Source organism: Sinocyclocheilus grahami, unplaced genomic scaffold, assembly GCF_001515645.1.
Source record: "Sinocyclocheilus grahami isolate Dianchi unplaced genomic scaffold, SAMN03320097.WGS_v1.1 scaffold704.1, whole genome shotgun sequence".
NCBI classification, from domain to species: Eukaryota; Metazoa; Chordata; class Actinopteri; order Cypriniformes; family Cyprinidae; genus Sinocyclocheilus; species Sinocyclocheilus grahami.
The window spans coordinates 381676-399451 of record NW_015505883.1 but is presented as its reverse complement, the minus strand read 5'-3'; the positions used below and the strand labels follow the sequence as shown (position 1 = coordinate 399451).

General features: G+C 39.6%; 2 protein-coding genes across 4 annotated transcripts in view; one reads left to right on the top strand and one right to left on the bottom strand.

Annotated features, from left to right (window-relative positions):
* The window catches only part of gstz1 (glutathione S-transferase zeta 1), a 12354-nt gene extending 5857 nt beyond the window's left edge, over positions 1–6497 (bottom strand). Inside the window, exons 1-7 of one of the 3 annotated variants that reach the window (XM_016243914.1) lie at positions 6421–6497; positions 5292–5347; positions 3339–3390; positions 3168–3235; positions 2994–3074; positions 2790–2915; positions 2453–2528 (exon numbers count right to left, since the gene is read on the bottom strand). In XM_016243914.1, the coding sequence (XP_016099400.1) occupies positions 2453–2528; positions 2790–2915; positions 2994–3044 (253 nt within the window). In that variant the 5' untranslated portion in view covers positions 3045–3074; positions 3168–3235; positions 3339–3390; positions 5292–5347; positions 6421–6497. Of the gene's footprint in view, positions 1–2452; positions 2529–2789; positions 2916–2993; positions 3075–3167; positions 3236–3338; positions 3391–3469; positions 3659–3710; positions 3854–5291; positions 5348–6420 lie in introns of those variants that run through there. The other 2 variants (XM_016243912.1, XM_016243913.1) reach the window with 2 other exon arrangements.
* LOC107559872 (methylmalonate-semialdehyde dehydrogenase [acylating], mitochondrial-like) overlaps positions 4592–17776 on the top strand; it is a 17385-nt gene continuing 4200 nt past the window's right edge. Inside the window, exons 1-9 of the mRNA XM_016243891.1 lie at positions 4592–4730; positions 5310–5351; positions 6437–6511; positions 7247–7408; positions 8399–8477; positions 10286–10489; positions 11956–12137; positions 12486–12665; positions 17144–17242. Of these exons, the coding sequence (XP_016099377.1) occupies positions 4692–4730; positions 5310–5351; positions 6437–6511; positions 7247–7408; positions 8399–8477; positions 10286–10489; positions 11956–12137; positions 12486–12665; positions 17144–17242 (1062 nt within the window). The 5' untranslated portion in view covers positions 4592–4691. The remainder of the gene's footprint in view (positions 4731–5309; positions 5352–6436; positions 6512–7246; positions 7409–8398; positions 8478–10285; positions 10490–11955; positions 12138–12485; positions 12666–17143; positions 17243–17776) is intronic.

The following is a 17776-nucleotide window of genomic DNA, read 5'->3' as shown; positions in this document are numbered from 1 at the left end:
AGAGGCAGAGGAAGGGCCTAGTTCGCCTGATGCTGCTGGTTCCAGGTGCTCTGGGAAAAACAGAGAACTCAACTCTCATGTGAGAGGAAAACTCAGAATTCAGAAGGAGTAGCGTGCTCATAGGTAACCCTTTGATAAAAGGGGAGCACTACTCAGCACTACCACGAGAACCGCACATGGAGCAAGGAATCCAACTCTTAAACCCTCGAAAGAAAGCACCATGCTCACAATAACCCTCAATAGTGAGGGGAGCGATACTTCCAGAGTGTGTCGACAGAGACACACTAGTTGAGAGGAGCCCAAGGTACCGGGGTCTAAACCAACTCGGAGAAAGGGAACAAGGCTAATAATACGCATAACGCTTACTATACAGGATTTCAGAAAAGTGGGCAAAACATAACGTGCATACTTACCACTTATGTGGATTTTTAGAAAGTGCGCAAAGGCTTAACGTGTGCACTTACCATAGTATGGATTCAAGCGTTTTCCCAAGCATCTGCTCACAGATACCCGGAAGTACTGAGCCAAACAGGAGAGGCAAGCTAAAATACAACCCTCTAAGGTGAGGGGAGCACTGCCCGAGACAGCATTACACAAGAAGGTTCTCGCAAATGCCACCTATACTTCCTGCTCGATGCCTCCACAAGAGGGGATATCATGGTGATCGGGAGGCCCCTCAGGGCGACCTAGATACGGTAGACCAGACAGGGCAGCCTGAAAGCATAAGCCCAGCCCGGACGTCCAGGAAATTTTTGCAGTGCCTAATGATCAAGAAGGCTCCCGCAGAAGCCTGTGACATGGCCGCATAATCCAGGAAGTATGAAACCGGTTTATCGGCTTATCGTGCTGTCTGGACATATATCGACGAGTGAAATAAAACACTGCAAGTCGAGCACCCGGTTTCTGAACCAAGTAGACGGGGTGCTCATCGATGACCTACCCTAGAAAAAGGACAGAAACACACAGGTCCCGGGAAACACTGCAAAGAAAGCTAGCAGAAGGATTATACACACAACCACCAGGGCATTAAATACACACATATATATATATATATATATATATATATATTTAGAAATAGATCGTACTCACCCACCATGGTTCCCGCGTTGGAGCCCCGTGCGAAGAAGCCTCTGGTCCGGACCATCAGTAAGGTGGTCACTATGAAGCCATAGAACTTCGCCTCCCCGAACTTCTCGACCACCATCTCAACGGAGGTACCAAAAATACGGAAGGCGAAACTGGCGCATCGAGAAGAAAGCCCCTCTCTTTTTTCCCAGATATCTGCTAGGTTCACCCACAGATGTCCCTCCGTCACTACCATAGCCGCCATGAACCTGCCACTAGCAGAGGCGGCCTGCTTAGTAGCACGGAGAGTGAGATCCGTGGTGCGGCGCACTTGGCTACCTCATGAGGAGAAAGGCCCTCGCCTTTATCCAGGTCTTTCAGCAGGTCAGCCTGATATGCTTGGAGCATCACCATCGTGTGCAATGAAGCAACAGCCCGACCTGCTGCTGCTGCGTATACCCTGGCATTAGAGCGAGATGTCAAGGAGGGAGTCTTAAGAGAGGACGTCTCACCCATAGAGAAATCTTCTCAAAAGCTCATCATACGCAGCGCAGGAGGATTGGGAAGGCTCAGCCTCAGCTTCTTTGCCCTCCTCAGACATTTCCTGCTTTTGCTGGGCTGAACCCAGCAGAGCACTGGCCCCTGGATCAGACAATGTTAATGAAATAACATCATCCTCCAGCGGCTCACTCTCGTGCACAGTCGACGATCGCAAAAGGGAAACCCCCCTCAAATTCATCGGCCAGATCCACCTACGATCCCCATGAGCTCATTCCCTTCCGTGCCTCAGCAGCGGGTCCTGAATCGCGGGAAGCAGATGGCTGCCCCTCTTTCCTTGAAAAAAGAGACAAACGAGAGCGGAGGTTTTCCCTTGGAAAAAACACTCGCAGTGCATGCCGATTGCCCCCTCGGAGACATCGCGTGCGTGCTCTTCGCCCAAACAAATAACGCATAGATTGTGTGTGTCATCAGATGTTAAACAACAACACGGATGCACACAACCTCTAAACGCTTTGCTAGTGCTCGCCATAATGATATGAATAGAGATCGCTCTTACCACAGAACTGCATGCTTCAAACAAAACAGTCAGTGAAGACGAAGAAGAGGATGATGTGTTCTCCCGGTGCCTATTTATACTATAGTCGCATCGGTAGTGACGTCATGGCTGTCGCCGGCCAATTGTTGGTGTTGTTGGTGTTTTTTTTCAATGTATGCTTCAGACACGGGTCACGACGAGGCGTTCTCCATAGCGACCCCTAGAGGACGCAGATCGAAGTTCCCATGAAAGGGAACGTGTTGAGAACTGCATCAAAGATAAAAATTAAACTGATGGGTTTATATGACACGATGTTACTACTTTGAAAAGAACTTAATGGGAAAAACTCACCCTCGAATCCTCGGTTGATGAAATGTTGAGCCCACTGTACCTTCTCTGTTCCAATTTTCTGAAGCACATACAGATTCTGAAATACAGCATTATTGAAAATAATGGGGTCTTTAATGAAATGCTTTATTGATATTCCTTTAAAGCACTAATGCGACATTCTTGCTTGTAGAGGACAAGTGTTAGTAACTTTTCCATGTGATTGGACATGATACTTATGGAAACATTATAGAGACTTGAGGTGGGCTCTTTTGACTTGGACCCACCTAAAACCATTCCTAACTTCTTTATAGTTGAAATTGTTACTTTGTGCACCTATAAACACAATGTCATGTCAAACCTGGAGGGGCTGGATTCCAGACGCGATGATGTCACAGACGATGCGGACCTGACCCCTCTGCTTTGGGTCTGCTGGCAGGAGGCGGGGCTCTGGACGAGTTTCCTCAATGTACTGGATGATGGCCAACTGTGGTAAATAACAAAACATTGTAAACATAAAATAATTTCATTTATGTGAGCCACAAAGCAGAATGCATGTTCTTACCGACTGAGACAAGGTGATGCCATCAATGGTGACTGCAGGCACTTGCTGCATTGGGTTTATTGCCTTAAACTGATCTGTTAGCTTGTGAAAAAAGATAATTGAGTTAACATGGAATGTTATAGACATGGCTAGATGAATATTGACAATCTAGTGCAGAGACTTCTGCATATATACCTGTTGCCCACCATCCTTGATGAGATTTACTGGCTTTTGCTCATATTCAATGCCTTTCAATGCAAACGCTGCAAATATTAAACACATTTAATAAATTTGATTAGAAAACAAAATGATATTGCTCGAGATAGATGATGGTAAACAGAATGAACTGATGCATTCAAGACTCACCTATCCGGACTCTCCAAGAGCATGAACTTCTAAAATATCCATAAAGAACAGGCTAGAACATGACAATATAACAGTCAAATGATGCATTACAAACAATAACTTCATTTAAGATAAGAAACGACATATTTAACCTTTGCTTGCGTCGCCATGGCATGCATATAGCAGTCCAGTTACTACTGAAACTATACAAGAAAAACCCACTACTTGCTCAACCAATGAGATGTACCACCAAAATTCCTCCTCCTGGCTGAGTTTCTCGTGACTAAGCAACTTCAGTGGACTTCGGGAGACACATCGGGAAATGATTTCGTTTGTGTGTGCGTTTAGATGTCTATCATCTCTCATCTGCAATTACATGATTTATGCATTTACCTTGATTACACGTGCAGCGGATGCACTCATATTAGACTGTTTGTCCCCGAGAACAGTGGATTTCGTTTGAGATGGACTTATTCACTATGCATTGTAGTAATGCTCGGTTTACTAGAGAGAACTTCTTATGAACCGATTCTTGTTGAAGATTCAGTCGAACCGATTCGCGAGCCGGTTGAGATGTGTTTGTTTCAGAATAAAAGATTGTGGGAACAATACTGTTTGTAACAATATTGGGTATTATTAATGTTAATATATTTAAAAATAACATTATTTTTGTATTGTATTGTAAATAATAATATTCTTATTTTTGTTGTTATCCATAACTTTATCAAAAATGTTTGAATAAACAAACAAAACACGTGACACAATCTAATATAATCGAAAACGAATAAACAACCGTTTTACAAAAAAATCAAAATCAACTAAAAATGACTCAAATGAATCATTTTTATATAGAATCGAGCCGTTCGAACGAATCGATTCGCTGACATGATTCACTAAGATGACTTCAGAACATTGTAGTTCAAAGCAGTTAGTTTACTTGATTTTGTATCAGAACCGGAAATACTTCACTTAGCTAAATGGTAAGAAGTAACTGCATCAAAAATGGCGATTATTAAATGCGTCGTTAAAGGTTTTCTTGTCATATAGCATACATTTGTCACATGTCTTCCGTCTTTGTAATTACTAATTGACAGGTTTAATACCCAATCACTTCCTAAGCAACATCTCTCGCTTATGATGATCAGAGAAACGCCTTTCAACAAGCACGCACTGCTATTGGTCCATCATTTGTCAGGTCTAACCAATAGATTGCCTGCATTTGGAGGAGTATTTGTCTTTAGCACATGATTGGCTGTTTGAACACGATGTCCCGCCCATTCTTAAAGTCACAGTAGGAAAGCGCTTCGTCTGCAGGGCGCGGGTTGAACGCACATTATAGGGGGGCGAATACAACATTAACCTACGAATTCCATCATGGCAGCGACATTAATGCGTTCCCTTGTAAAGAAGAGGGTAAGAAACAAAAAAGCATTGTATTCTACAATCATACACGTAGTATGGGTTTAACGTTACGCCATGTTGTCAGAGTATGAACTTCACGGTCAAACAGCACGAGCAGATGTTGCTCACGAGCCACCATGAAAGCAGCTCTATATAAAATACACTATAAAAATAGGTTGTAAGATGATGTAAGAATTGCGAGGAGTTTGTAGCCTAATCACCACACTTATAGCACATTTGTTCTTTTATCATTTTACAACACTTTTTTGTCAAGTTCAAACGCGCTAAGTGCTACCAGAGTCCTAGAAAGCGTTGAACTTCATGCACGAATACATTTTTTTTGCAACAAATGAGTCGTATATGCAATCAGAAAAGCAGCTTCTCTGTATCTAAAGATTTTTTCATATGTACCTTGATCAAAGGCTATGTAACCCATTAATTTTCTCTCTATGCTGATTACGAACCAAGTTAAATGTAAGTGCACAGCAGTTTTACGTTAGGTTTAATATACGGATTGATATCTATTGAAATGATCTGGCCGGACACAATAACGGAGATCATTTAATATTGTACCTGTGCCCTGTTCTGCAGGTTCCTCTTCAGGTGGGACGCATGTGCTACTCCTCCTCTGTGGTAAGTTCATCAGGTATTGGAGAACAAGTATTGTGCTGATTTGTGCTAAGGGTGTTTGAAGCCAAAAGAAACATAAGTGGGTTAATAGAATGTTTATCTAATATGTGAAAAACATTGTACTCTTAAAAGCACAGTGGTTAAGTGATTATGAGAATCAAGCGGACAAGGATCTTTGTATAAATATTGCTTATATATCCAATTGTTCTATAGGTCGTCAGCTGATTTTAAATATCATTCCATAAACCTTTAACCTGTACACAAATGTAAACATCAAATGAAACTTTGCCTCCTCATTTCAGAAGAACACCACTGCCTCGTACTGAATTATGAGAATCAAGCGGACAAGGATCTTTGTATAAATATTGCTTATATATCCAATTGTTCTAGGTCGTCAGCTGATTTTAAATATAATTCCATAAACCTTTAACCTGTACACAAATGTAAACATCAAATGAAACTTTGCCTCCTCATTTCAGAAGAACACCACTGCCTCGTACCCAACAATTCACTAAAAATGTTTTTTTTATTGGTCTTATGAAGTATTCTAATTTGTTGAGATAGTGAATTGGTGGGTTTTTGTTAAATGTGAGCCAAAATCATCACAATTAAAAGAACCAAAGACTTAAACTACTTCAGTCTGTGTGCACTGAATTTATTTAATACACGAGTTTCACAATTTGAGTTGAATTACTGAAATAAATGAACTTTTCCATGACATTCTAATTTATTGAGATGCACCTGTATATGACTCCGATCTGGCAGTGACCAGAGAAATCCCTCATTCATTCTAGACTTTTAGCTCAGTCTTATAAGAGGAATAACACTAATGTTGTCTTAGTAAAGACTGGAATACACTACATGACAGATTTTAAAACACTAGGCATCAAGCACTTGCAGACTTTGACTCGTCCAGACTGCAAACCAGGTTCAAAATCTGGAGAAAAGCTAGGTATTCTAGTCTTAAGATGCAAACTATCATCTCATCAGTCACTTGAAAAAGTTTTTATTGTTATAATTGTTAATGAGTTGTGTTTTATGTTTGCTGTTTACATTCATGTTTCATAATTTTCTCTGTCCTTTCTCAGTCCACCACCAAGTTGTTCATTGATGGAAAGTTTGTAGAATCCAAGAGTCCAGAATGGTTGGACATTCACAATCCTGTAAGTTCATACTGTACTAACAGACATCAGTTTAACTGTTTAATGCACCGTAGTTTAACAGATTACATTCATTGACCACACATAGGCCAAGTTAAACCGATTAGATTAATGTGGTTTAAGCACATGGGATTTGTGCTAATCAACCTGAGTAGAAAACACACAACACCTGCATTACTTTTCTTTAGTTATACCATCAGTCAGTATATACAACAGCTTCACTTATATTGTTGGTTCTTTAAAAAAGATCTTGTTAAAAATGATTGCTTATTGATGGTTTAGTACAGTTAACAATGTGCAAAAGGAGCAATTAAGAAAACATTAAGATTAACCAGTTTCTAGTGCGTTGCTGTAATCTGCTTTGCACAGTAGATGCCATAATAATTGCTTGTTTGTTTCTTTGCTCTATTTGCTTTCTATATTTAAGGAAGTCTGGTTAATATCACATTAGAGTAGTTTAAAAGCAGTCTGGGTTTTCGGTACGGAAAAGGTGGGCATTTTTGAAGTTGCTTTGGCATGCATTTTTAGTATGTTGTTATAAGTAGGTGAATCGTTTGGGCTGTGTTTTTATGTTTAGTTAATGTTAACAGCAAGTAAGTATAACCATTGTCAGCAATCAGAATTTTTTTTTTTACAAGTGACCTACTGTAACAGTTCTTTGCAGATTCGAGGCTACAAACCATTAGTTATAGATGAACTGTCTCTGTGATTGAATTATAATGCATGTGCTGTCCTCAGGCCACCAATGAGGTCATTGGTCGAGTGCCAAAGGCCACACATGAGGAGATGTTGGCCGCCGTGGACTCATGCTCACGGGCGTACCAAACCTGGTCCGAAACTTCCATCCTGGCCCGCCAGCAGATCTTCCTTCGCTATCAGCAGCTCATTAAAGACAATATAGTAAGTTACTGCTGCCCATCCTCAACTCATTTGTTTTGCTTTTTGGTTCATCTTCCAATCAACACCAGACTTTATGGTTGAAATTAGCATAATTTAGGTCTCATTTTACTAGATCCCGTTCTACACACTTCTTGTGCTTGTTAAATATGGATACTAACTGTAACACTGGTAGATCTTCATTTAAAAGGTTTTCACTGGGATTTCACGGCAATGGTAAACTTTCAGATTTTTCAAGAAGCTGTGGGAACCCTGTTTTCAGTAACTACACTACAGTTTAATAATTATACAAATGGTTACTGATAGTGTTGATTTAATATATCCTTGATTGATTTGTAATGTGAATAGTTAAATGGTAGAGCTAGGGCTACTAGGGCCTCTTAAGTTTTTTGGGGGAAAACAGTTTATTAAAAATTGCAGTTGCGATTAAAAATGCTTTTTATTTTTTAATTATTGTTTTGTAAAATAATAATAATTATAATTTTATCATTTTCATTATTATTATTATAAATATTGTTTTATAATTATCATCAATACATTTAAATATATAGTAGAATAAAAATATTTCTGTTGTAATACTATTTCAGTCAAATAATAAAACCAAGCATTTAAGACAACAACAATAATTGTTGACAACTGTAAAATTACAATATATTTCTTTAGTCTTAATTAAAGAATCAAGCTTTTTTTATGCTGGAAAACTGCAGGGAGACCTTTAGCTTCTCCTTGGTTGGCAACAGGTTTGTAAATACTTATAACACATGCAACCCAAACTCAGAGCAGATGCAGTTCATGTGGAGCAGCATTTACTGCTAACTAAGCCACTCTGAAACACTGGATCATGAGCTCTGAAACATGCAGAGCATATTTATTTAATTAAATTCCAACGATTTTGATGAATGCACCATGCCATACTGCGATTTAGTTTTATTTTGATTAATCGTTCTGCCCTACTGCCTGCTAATTGTATATGTGATTTGATTTGTGTTTCAGAAAGAGCTGGCAAAGCTGATAACCCTGGAGCAGGGAAAAACCCTGGCTGATGCTGAGGGCGACGTGTTCAGAGGACTGCGTGAGTCTCTCGCTCTCGAGACAGTTCTGTAGTAATATTGAGGGCATTTAGTACCATGTTAAGTTAATTACTGAATGTAGTAGTTATTTAAGAGTGTAGAACATTAAAAGAAATATTCTGTTATTTTCAACCCAGTGACTGCAGTATGTACCAACCCATACTGACTGTTACTACAGACAATCATTTTGACTCATCCTTTAGTAACGGGATGCGTTTACAGTAAATACCCTTATAAAGGAGGCTTAAGCAGCGCAAATGTGTGATAGAATCAGCTCTGTTTGTTTCCAGTTACTGTATGCCTAATCATGACCAACTCACAAACGTAAACCTGGTTACTAATGCTTGGTATCCTTGTAAGAATACCAGGAAGTGATGTTGTGATCATGCACATGCTGTAACACATGTATATCTAGATGTTCTGCACACTGTAGGAAAAATGTTGGTAACAAAAAACCAGAAGTTCCCCCATCTGCTCTCGAGACAGTTCTGTAGTAATATTGAGGGCATTTAGTACCATGTTAAGTTAATTACTGAATGTAGTAGTTATTTAAGAGTGTAGAACATTAAAAGAAATATTCTGTTATTTTCAACCCAGTGACTGCAGTATGTACCAACCCATACTGACTGTTACTACAGACAATCATTTTGACTCATCCTTTAGTAACAGGATGCGTTTACAGTAAATACCCTTATAAAGGAGGCTTAAGCACCGCAAATGTGTGATAGAATCAGCTCTGTTTGTGTCCAGTTACTGTATGCCTAATCATGACCAACTCACAAACGTAAACCTGGTTACTAATGCTTGGTATCCTTGTAAGAATACCAGGAAGTGATGTTGTGATCATGCACATGCTGTAACACATGTATATCTAGATGTTCTGCACACTAGGAAAAATGTTGGTAACAAAAAACCAGAAGTTCCCCCATCTAAATGATTCATTCATGAATGAGACTTGTTGGTTCTCAAGTATGAATGATCAGTTGAAGAGCTTTCACGGGAGCAGAAATGATCATCAGTCAATAACTGCACTGCATTAACAAAATGGGTATATCTATATATAGTGTCTTTTTATCTTCTTTGAAGTTTGATACCCCTCATGCACTTTCATTATGTAGAAAAGATTGGTCAGGACGGGAGTAATTAGCTAAAAGTTGTGATGCTATATTTTTAGTAGCATGACAGTAACTCTGTTTTCAACAGCGCATCTTTTCCAGTAGCAAGCAACTTTTTCCCAACTATGTAGCCTCCCTACCATTGCTCTGTGTATCTGTTTCTCAGCACAACTGCAATGGCCAGATGGTGGCAGCATTTGGTTACAAATGAATCCGTGTCATTCTGGTTCATTCTTGACCTCCATAATGAGGCTGCAATTTTAGACTCAAGATTTAGGAAATTGGAGATTACTCCTTTCCATTCTTTATTGCTTTGAGTGTTAGCATGACAGACTTAAAATGATGAACAGCAGTGTATGTTAAACTGGAAAAATATGTGCACTCATTATTCATGTTCCTTGTATTTAATACAGCGTATCTCACCTCCTTTGCTCCCACTGCAGATAAACTCAATTTTCTGAAACCCCACAGCAGCCCCCTTCACAACCACAATCCTTGCTAGATTATTGCAGCTTTGCAAATTAAATTAAATTTTGATTCTGGATCTTATGCCAGTCTATTATAAATATGTTTTCAAGATGGTAAACTGAGGTCCATCACATTTTCTTCCCCCGCTTTTAGTTTGCCTATTTTCACTCAGTGTGTTAGAATTTGTTGTTTGGTGAAAATGTGGAGCTGCTTCCTTACAATCTAATTTTCTGTCCACCAGGGGGCGAAGAATCACGGCGTGGTGATGCCTGATGCCAACAAAGAGAACACACTAAACCAGTTGGTTGGTGCTGCTTTTGGAGCAGCAGGTCAGAGATGTATGGCACTTTCCACAGCTATCCTCGTAGGAGAAGCACGAAACTGGTTACCTGAACTGGTTGAACGTGCAAAGGGTCTCCGTGTCAATGCAGGTACTCAAGCTTTATTATATTTATCAGTTCTGATTCTAAAGTACCCCAGTACTGCACATTTTATGTGTCTCACAAATCTGATCCGGTTTGGGCTGTGGAGCACTGTGTCCTAGTCAGGCGCAACACGATAAAGGCCAAAATATGTCCACACGAGTTATCGAATATCGCTTAGGTTTGTTGCATGTAGCAAAATCAGCACTTGCAAAGGTTGGCACGCTCAACTGTTTGTTAGATGGAGCAAAATGCGAAAAAAAAAGGTAAGTATTCCTAGTGCGATAGTCCTAGTTAGTCACGACGAAAGGCATGCAACAAAATTTTAAACCAATGAGATTTTGCAAAACATTGAATATGCCAATTGGCTATGGTTCTGTTGGGTCCCATATAATATTTTGCTCTCGGTAACAAATAAGAAGTATTTGTTTTGGGGTTTTCACTATTTTCTCACAGCGACACAATATTGACCAGTTCCGTTATTTGCGTTTCTGGGGCCACCAAGACTAAGATGCACTATGCTATACCAGGAAAACATATACCATAAATATCACTTTAGACTATTTTTCCATGACATTCATTGAATAAAATCTATTTTTTCCCGCAGTTCCTTTCTATGTAGAGTTTCTCCAAATTCATGCAGTTTCTTTTATCCCTCTTTTTTGGCCTTTTCGTAGACCACCCATGCCTTCATGACCACACCACTCCCAGAGCAACTTAAAACATGTTCAGCTCACCCAGAGGATAGACGCACTATTTGTCTTGGTCATGCCACAAAGCAGAAGCACATTTTGTGGTATAAAGGGGACCAGAAATTAGGATGGGCCGATCAAATGTTTGAAAAAAAAAATCTGCAGATGAAAATTGTAATCAGAGAAGCTTAACCGCAGCTGCTATTCTGAAACCCTGTAACAGCCCTCAAAGACATACTGCCTCAGGGTATCTAAAATTGTGTGTGTGTGGATGTTTGTTTGTATGTGTGTTTGGATATGTCAGTACCAATGCCTTTGATTACAGCCCAGTAAAAAGGGGTAAATTAAAGGAAAGTCTTTCGCTCTATTCAGCAAAAATCAACAAAACAAATGATACAGAAAGCATTTCTTCAGATTTTAGGATGTCTAAACTTCTGGTTAACCAACTAAACTGTTGTTTGGAAGAGAAACCGCTACTTTTTCTGCCAACTATCCACCTAACTCATCTACAGTACAGTAATAATTCAGCAAATTGGTGCATCTAGGTTGTGCTCTGAATTACTAACATATTTAATGAATAGTACGTTCATTCAGAAATTGTAACATGGTGCCACATGTGATGAAAATTAAGGATTTCAGAATGCGTTTCCATTCTGACGGTTCAGACTAAAACATGTCGTCAGATTGTAATTGTTTTGATTTGAGTACATTTTGTAAAAGCTCCTTATCTTCTTAACCATGTCTTTATCTTTCTGTTATTTCTTCTCTTGTCTGTTCTGTAAGGTGACCAGCCAGGAGCTGATGTGGGACCTCTTATCTCACCTCAGGCCAAAGAGCGAGTGAACGGTCTTATTCGGAGTGGTGTGGATGAGGGTGCCAAGGTGCTGCTTGATGGCAGGAATGTGAAGGTCAAGGGTTACGAAAACGGGAACTTCGTAGGACCAACCATCGTTAGCAATGTCACGGTGAGAGCTACAATACCTACAATCCCACTTACTAAGCCTCATGTCATTCCAAACCTGTATGACTTTCTTCTGCGAAACACAAAAGAAGATACTTTTAAGAATGTATCACATTTTTTAATCCATATAGTGAAAGCCAGTGGGGTTGTTTTGGATCCAAATGACTTTCAAGTGGACTAAAACAGTTTTTCGTAAAATCTTATTTTGCATTCCATAGACTAAAGAAAGTCATAAGTTTGCAACAACATGGTAGTGAGTAAATCTCTTTAATTGCTGTAAGTTTGAACTATCAATATCATGCAAAGGCCATGTAATGTTGTACACTTGCTGTTTGTCCTAATTTAATTACAGCCGGACATGAAGTGTTATAAGGAGGAGATATTTGGACCCGTGTTGGTGGTCCTGGAGGCCGACAGCTTGGATGATGCCATCAAAATAGTCAATAAGAACCCATACGGCAACGGTACTGCCATCTTCACCACCAACGGTGCCGCGGCTCGTAAATACACCCATGAAGTTGATGTTGGACAGGTGAGTTTTTTTATTTTATTTTTATTTTATTTTTTTTTATACATGAACAGGGCTGGGTTTATAATACACATTTCCAATACATCATTCTTCAAAAAGAAAGAGTTTGATCGTTTAAAGAAATGGTGTATAATTCAGTGTATCCGGACACAGCCACTATAAGTACATCTGTTTGAAGCACGATGAGCGGCACTGCATGTAAAAGTTGAATTTCTTTTAACTTGACACAGTGTCTAAAACGTGAGACGTTGTGAGCGCAACGCAGAGCCGTTCCTCCCTATACGCAAAATACACACGTTGCGTAGGACCCCCGAAACACCAGGGGGCCTCCTTGCTCTCAAAGATGATGTAATTTTAGTTTTGCTTTTTAATTTGGCCAGCGGTTATGAAAACATGAATGATCATTTCTTTTAATGCGGTGCGCTGTTGCCCTTTCTACATAAAAATCAATCAAATCATGTAATGTGAATGTCGTACAGTCTTGTTCGAGACTAAAAAAAAATTAGTTGAAAGCGTACCGAGCTGCAGGAAGAGACACTTGTTTCTCAAGTGCTTTCTGCAGTGCGATTTGAGATGGAGTGAAACACGGACAAATGCATTTAATTTATTCGTTCATTTATTCGCCCCCCCCCCAGCTACACATTTTTGCGTAGAGCCCCCTGAAGGCTAGGATCGGCACTGGCATAACGATCATGCACATTTACATAGAAAAACAATGGAAAAGCGCATTGGAATGGAAAAACGGCCCCTAACAGTGTTGAAAAGGTATCTGTGTGACTTGAGATGGGTGCATGCAAGAGTCAGACCTTTGAGAGACCTCGGTCAGTCTGCGACTGTGGAAAACTGCCTCCTTATAGACGGTGTAGACATGTTGATGTTCACTTATGTTGTATTAGGCACCTCCACATGTCATGTAGGCTCTTGACAAGACCATTGAAGGTGAAGAGGTCCAGGCACACCTCTAGAGTAAATATTAGAAAGTGATGTAAATGAAATGTGTAAAATTCCCTTGGCGCCACTCCCTGACCCAAAGCCAAGAAGCATGGTTTAGATGTAAGTGTTGCCTCTTTAGCGGCCATATATACACTAATGGTAGCACAAGCCTTCCTTTAAAATGTATGTAAAAACAGTATATATTTTTTTCCCCCCATTTGGGCTTACCTTGTTTACCACAGCTTTGAAAATGTACAGCTGTGACCAGAAAACATGAGCACTACAAATAGTTCATAGCAAATATGTGCTTTTTAATCAAAACAGGACTATGCCAAAATATTTTGCTGGTAAAGCCCGAGGTCTTAAATTAAACTCAAAAGGGATCCCTCGCAACCTGTTGATATGGTGGTTATGCAAAAAAGGCCCCTTTACCCGGTTTGTTTGCCCGTGGCGAGAAGCTCTGCCGTGTGTTTGCGATTCACATGCTGGAGTACACGGCTCGAGCCATGTGCTGAGCTGGCCTCCGAAACCCCTGCACACAAGAACCTCCTTTTGCTTTATTATTTTTTTTATTTTTCTCTGTCCACTCCCTCACGAGTCACCTTCGGCCAGAAGGCTCAAATTTTGCAACCACATTTTTAAAAAAACATTTCAAGAAGCTCTGCCAGTTTCCAGCCTCACCCCACCCCAAAAACAAAATGTTTTGTTTAGTTATTCTCTGCAGGCATTACTTTTCTCAGCTGGTACACAAACAAATGATTGTGGCTTTCAGTTGTGTGTCGACTGCTTCGTCAACACATTCAATAGAATGAGCTGATCGTTTCACACTTTCCATATACAGCTGAAGCCCAACAGCAGCTTGTTCTCAAAGCAAAGATGTGCAAGTTTCTTCAACTTCAGACACGTTTATGTCTCAGGCTTTTATTTTTATTAGAACAAATTTAAACCGAGATGTTAAAGGGGTCATATGATGCGATTTCAAGTTTTATTTTCTCTTTGGAGTGTTGCTATAAGCTGTTTGTGAATAGATACGATCCCTAAAGTTGCAAAGACTAAAGACTCAAAGAGATATTCTTAATAAAAGTTAAGACTCGTCCACGCCCTCCTAAAACGCTTAGTTTAAACACGCCCCCACATGTCTACGTCACTGTGTGGAAAGATTTGCAAAACGCCGGCCAAATATTCACACAAAGAAAGAAGTGTAACTTTGATGCTTGCTGTAGTATTGTTGCTGCTGCCGCCATGTCGTGTGTTTCGTTGTGAAAGCGAAATTACTCTTTGTTTGGTCTTCCAAAAGAGACCAACTAGAAATCAGTGGTTAAGTTGTATTTACAACACCGTTCCAGAACAGTTTAAACCAAATATTCAGATGTGAGCAACGCATTTTACAGAGGACGAGGACTGTTTCCTGGGAGAGTAGCCTACAATGCCGGTGTTCCAGTGAATTCAGTTCCCCTGTTTCCCCTTCGGCACGCATGCTGACCACAGTCTATGATGCTGACAAATAATGCTTACTCTCAGACTGTAAGTACATTTTCATATTTGAAGGATTTGCCACTGACGATTCAAACGTGAGTTTTGAGCAGTGCTAGTTGTTTGTCGTTTCTCCGATCACAAATGCAGACATGGTTTTATGTTTACGCGGCGCGATGCAACCTCCCTCTCTCTCTCCTGAAGCCAACAAGGAAGTGACTTAAGCTGTAATTCATCGACTGGCCGCTAGAGGCTGGCTGCAAAAGAGAGTCAATCCCATAGACTCCCTGTTAAAATGCCCAACTTTACAGCAGAAAAAAACATGTTTACAGCCTGGTTCAAAAAAATATTTTGGTCTATATAGCTAATTTTGCCCTTCATGACAACTGTGAGGGGGTGAATTTTTTTTTATAACTCATCCGTTTAAATTATATTAAGCCTTAAAGTTCTGCATAATTAAGGGCGTGGCCACTTGAGTGACAGGTGGATTGCCGTTGCTGTCACCACCGTCGCGCTAGGTGGGCGTGGCTTCACCAACCCGCTTCCGCCTCTTTGCCCATTTTCGATTATCCGGGAGTGACTGCCAAGATGGCGACGGCCGGCTCCGCCCACTTTTGAGCTTCAAAAACGCTCTTCGGAAATCTACAGGTGACGTCACGGACACTACGTCCATGTTTTTATACAGTCTATGGATGCAACGCGTAAAAAGACAGTATAAGTCATTATAATCAGTAATTATGTCCCCACTGGATGCAACAAATGCCTCGTTTATAATGTGTTTTATTGTTTTTGTCTCATCGCGCTGGGACACTGCATCACCGTATGGTAAGGGGCATAACATTTCCGTCACACGCTTGAGGTATTCGGCCAATCACAACGCACTGGATAGCTGGCCAATCAAAGCACACCTCGCTTTTCAGAACGATGAGCTTTGTAAAAATCGGCGCGTTTCAGAAAGGAGAAACCATAATGTACAGTATGTGGAAAATAATGTTTTTTTTTTTTAACCTTAAAATACACAACATAATAAATTGAACAACCAATCCACTTTCTTTTTTTTTTGGTAATTTGTTTCACTCACATGTGTCATTATAGAAGAAAGATCTGTTGCTTCTTCAGTTTTATCACTATTTAAAAATATGAAGATCCATCAGAAAAATATGAATTTTAAATACTAAATCTACGATAATCTAAAGAATGTCATAATCATGAATCATTTTGATACTTATTGTGTGAAAAATATTACCATCACTTCTGCGCTTAGAACTTCTTCCCCCAATGTAATATGAAAAAATCATATTTTTGTGCGTCATTTCAGGTTAAGCTGTAACTGTCAGTTTATGCAAAAATATAATGTAATTGCATGCATGTAGGTTACAGAAAAGAGAAGAAATCGGTCGTTTTGTTTCAGAAATGTCAGTTCTGTCACAGAATGCTATTAAACATAATGTGGTGGACGTGAGACTCTGGGGGGAATTTTCTTTACTTTCATAAAAATGACAGTTTGTCTGTGGAACGTACGTTTTAAGACAAACCACTGATAGTGTGAAATGTGTTTTTTTTTTTTTTTTTAAATAGTTTATTTTTTAAAGTCCACAGGACACATAGATGAAGAAACCCGTCTCAGAAAAAAGAAACTAAATCTACTGGGATCATTCTCCTGCTTTTGCTTGCTATTTAGTAAAGGTTAACACAAATTTTAAACTGTAGTTTTGTTAAACTGTCCTATTTTGGGACTTTAATTGCTACATTGACATTGAAGCTCAGTGGGCATGCTCTTCAATACACTCTGAAAAGGTTGGAAAAAGTTTACATTGAGCAGGGAGACTAACGTGAAGCAGTAATGTATAGAATTTACAAACCGTCTCTCCCACATGGTGTCTAGCGGCGTGAGGAAAGCATACAGCTTTCTGCGGCAGACAAAAATGCATTTGTGTCTGACAGGTATGCTGTTCTCTTAACCGTCATCAGGGTGTGAGTGTGTCAGATATGTGAGATGCAGAGAACATGACTGCTCAAGAGGACAAACGCAGCTGACCTCTGAGATGTCTGTTAATGTACTGCTTTTTTTATAGATTGGAGTTAATGTACCAATCCCAGTCCCACTGCCCATGTTTTCATTCACCGGTTCCAGAGCCTCCTTCAGGGGTGACACCAATTTCTATGGAAAGCAAGTAAGTATTTGGATATCAGAATATTTTACTGTGTGGAATAGGTTTTTATTAAACACTGAAACTCATTATTCTCACAACTCTTTCCCTGCCAGAATTTATAAAAAATAAAAAAAAATAATAAATAAAGGTTGCCAGCCACCATCAGCATTTTTGATCATTTTCACAAAATTTTCAAGGCCCCCAGAATAGTTTGTTGTATGAATATCTGAACACGCAATATATCAAAAGAGTCTCTCCTTTAAAAAAAGGAATATTCTAGCTTCATGCTGTAACGAATCAGCACATGGGAAATATGAATAATTAATCATAACTAGTTATAATTAATTATGAATATTTTAGATCCGCTGTAGATATTTAGCTGACCTCTCAGGGTTAACTGTCTTGTCAATTCTAAGAATGTTAATTTCCTGGTTAAGGGAAATAACTTCCTTACTGTACAATTCTACAAAAGCTTGTAGCATAAATCTGCATGATTAAGTGACTCCAGTTATGAGCAAACAATGAACCACGTCAAGTGTGATACAAGTAAGGTTT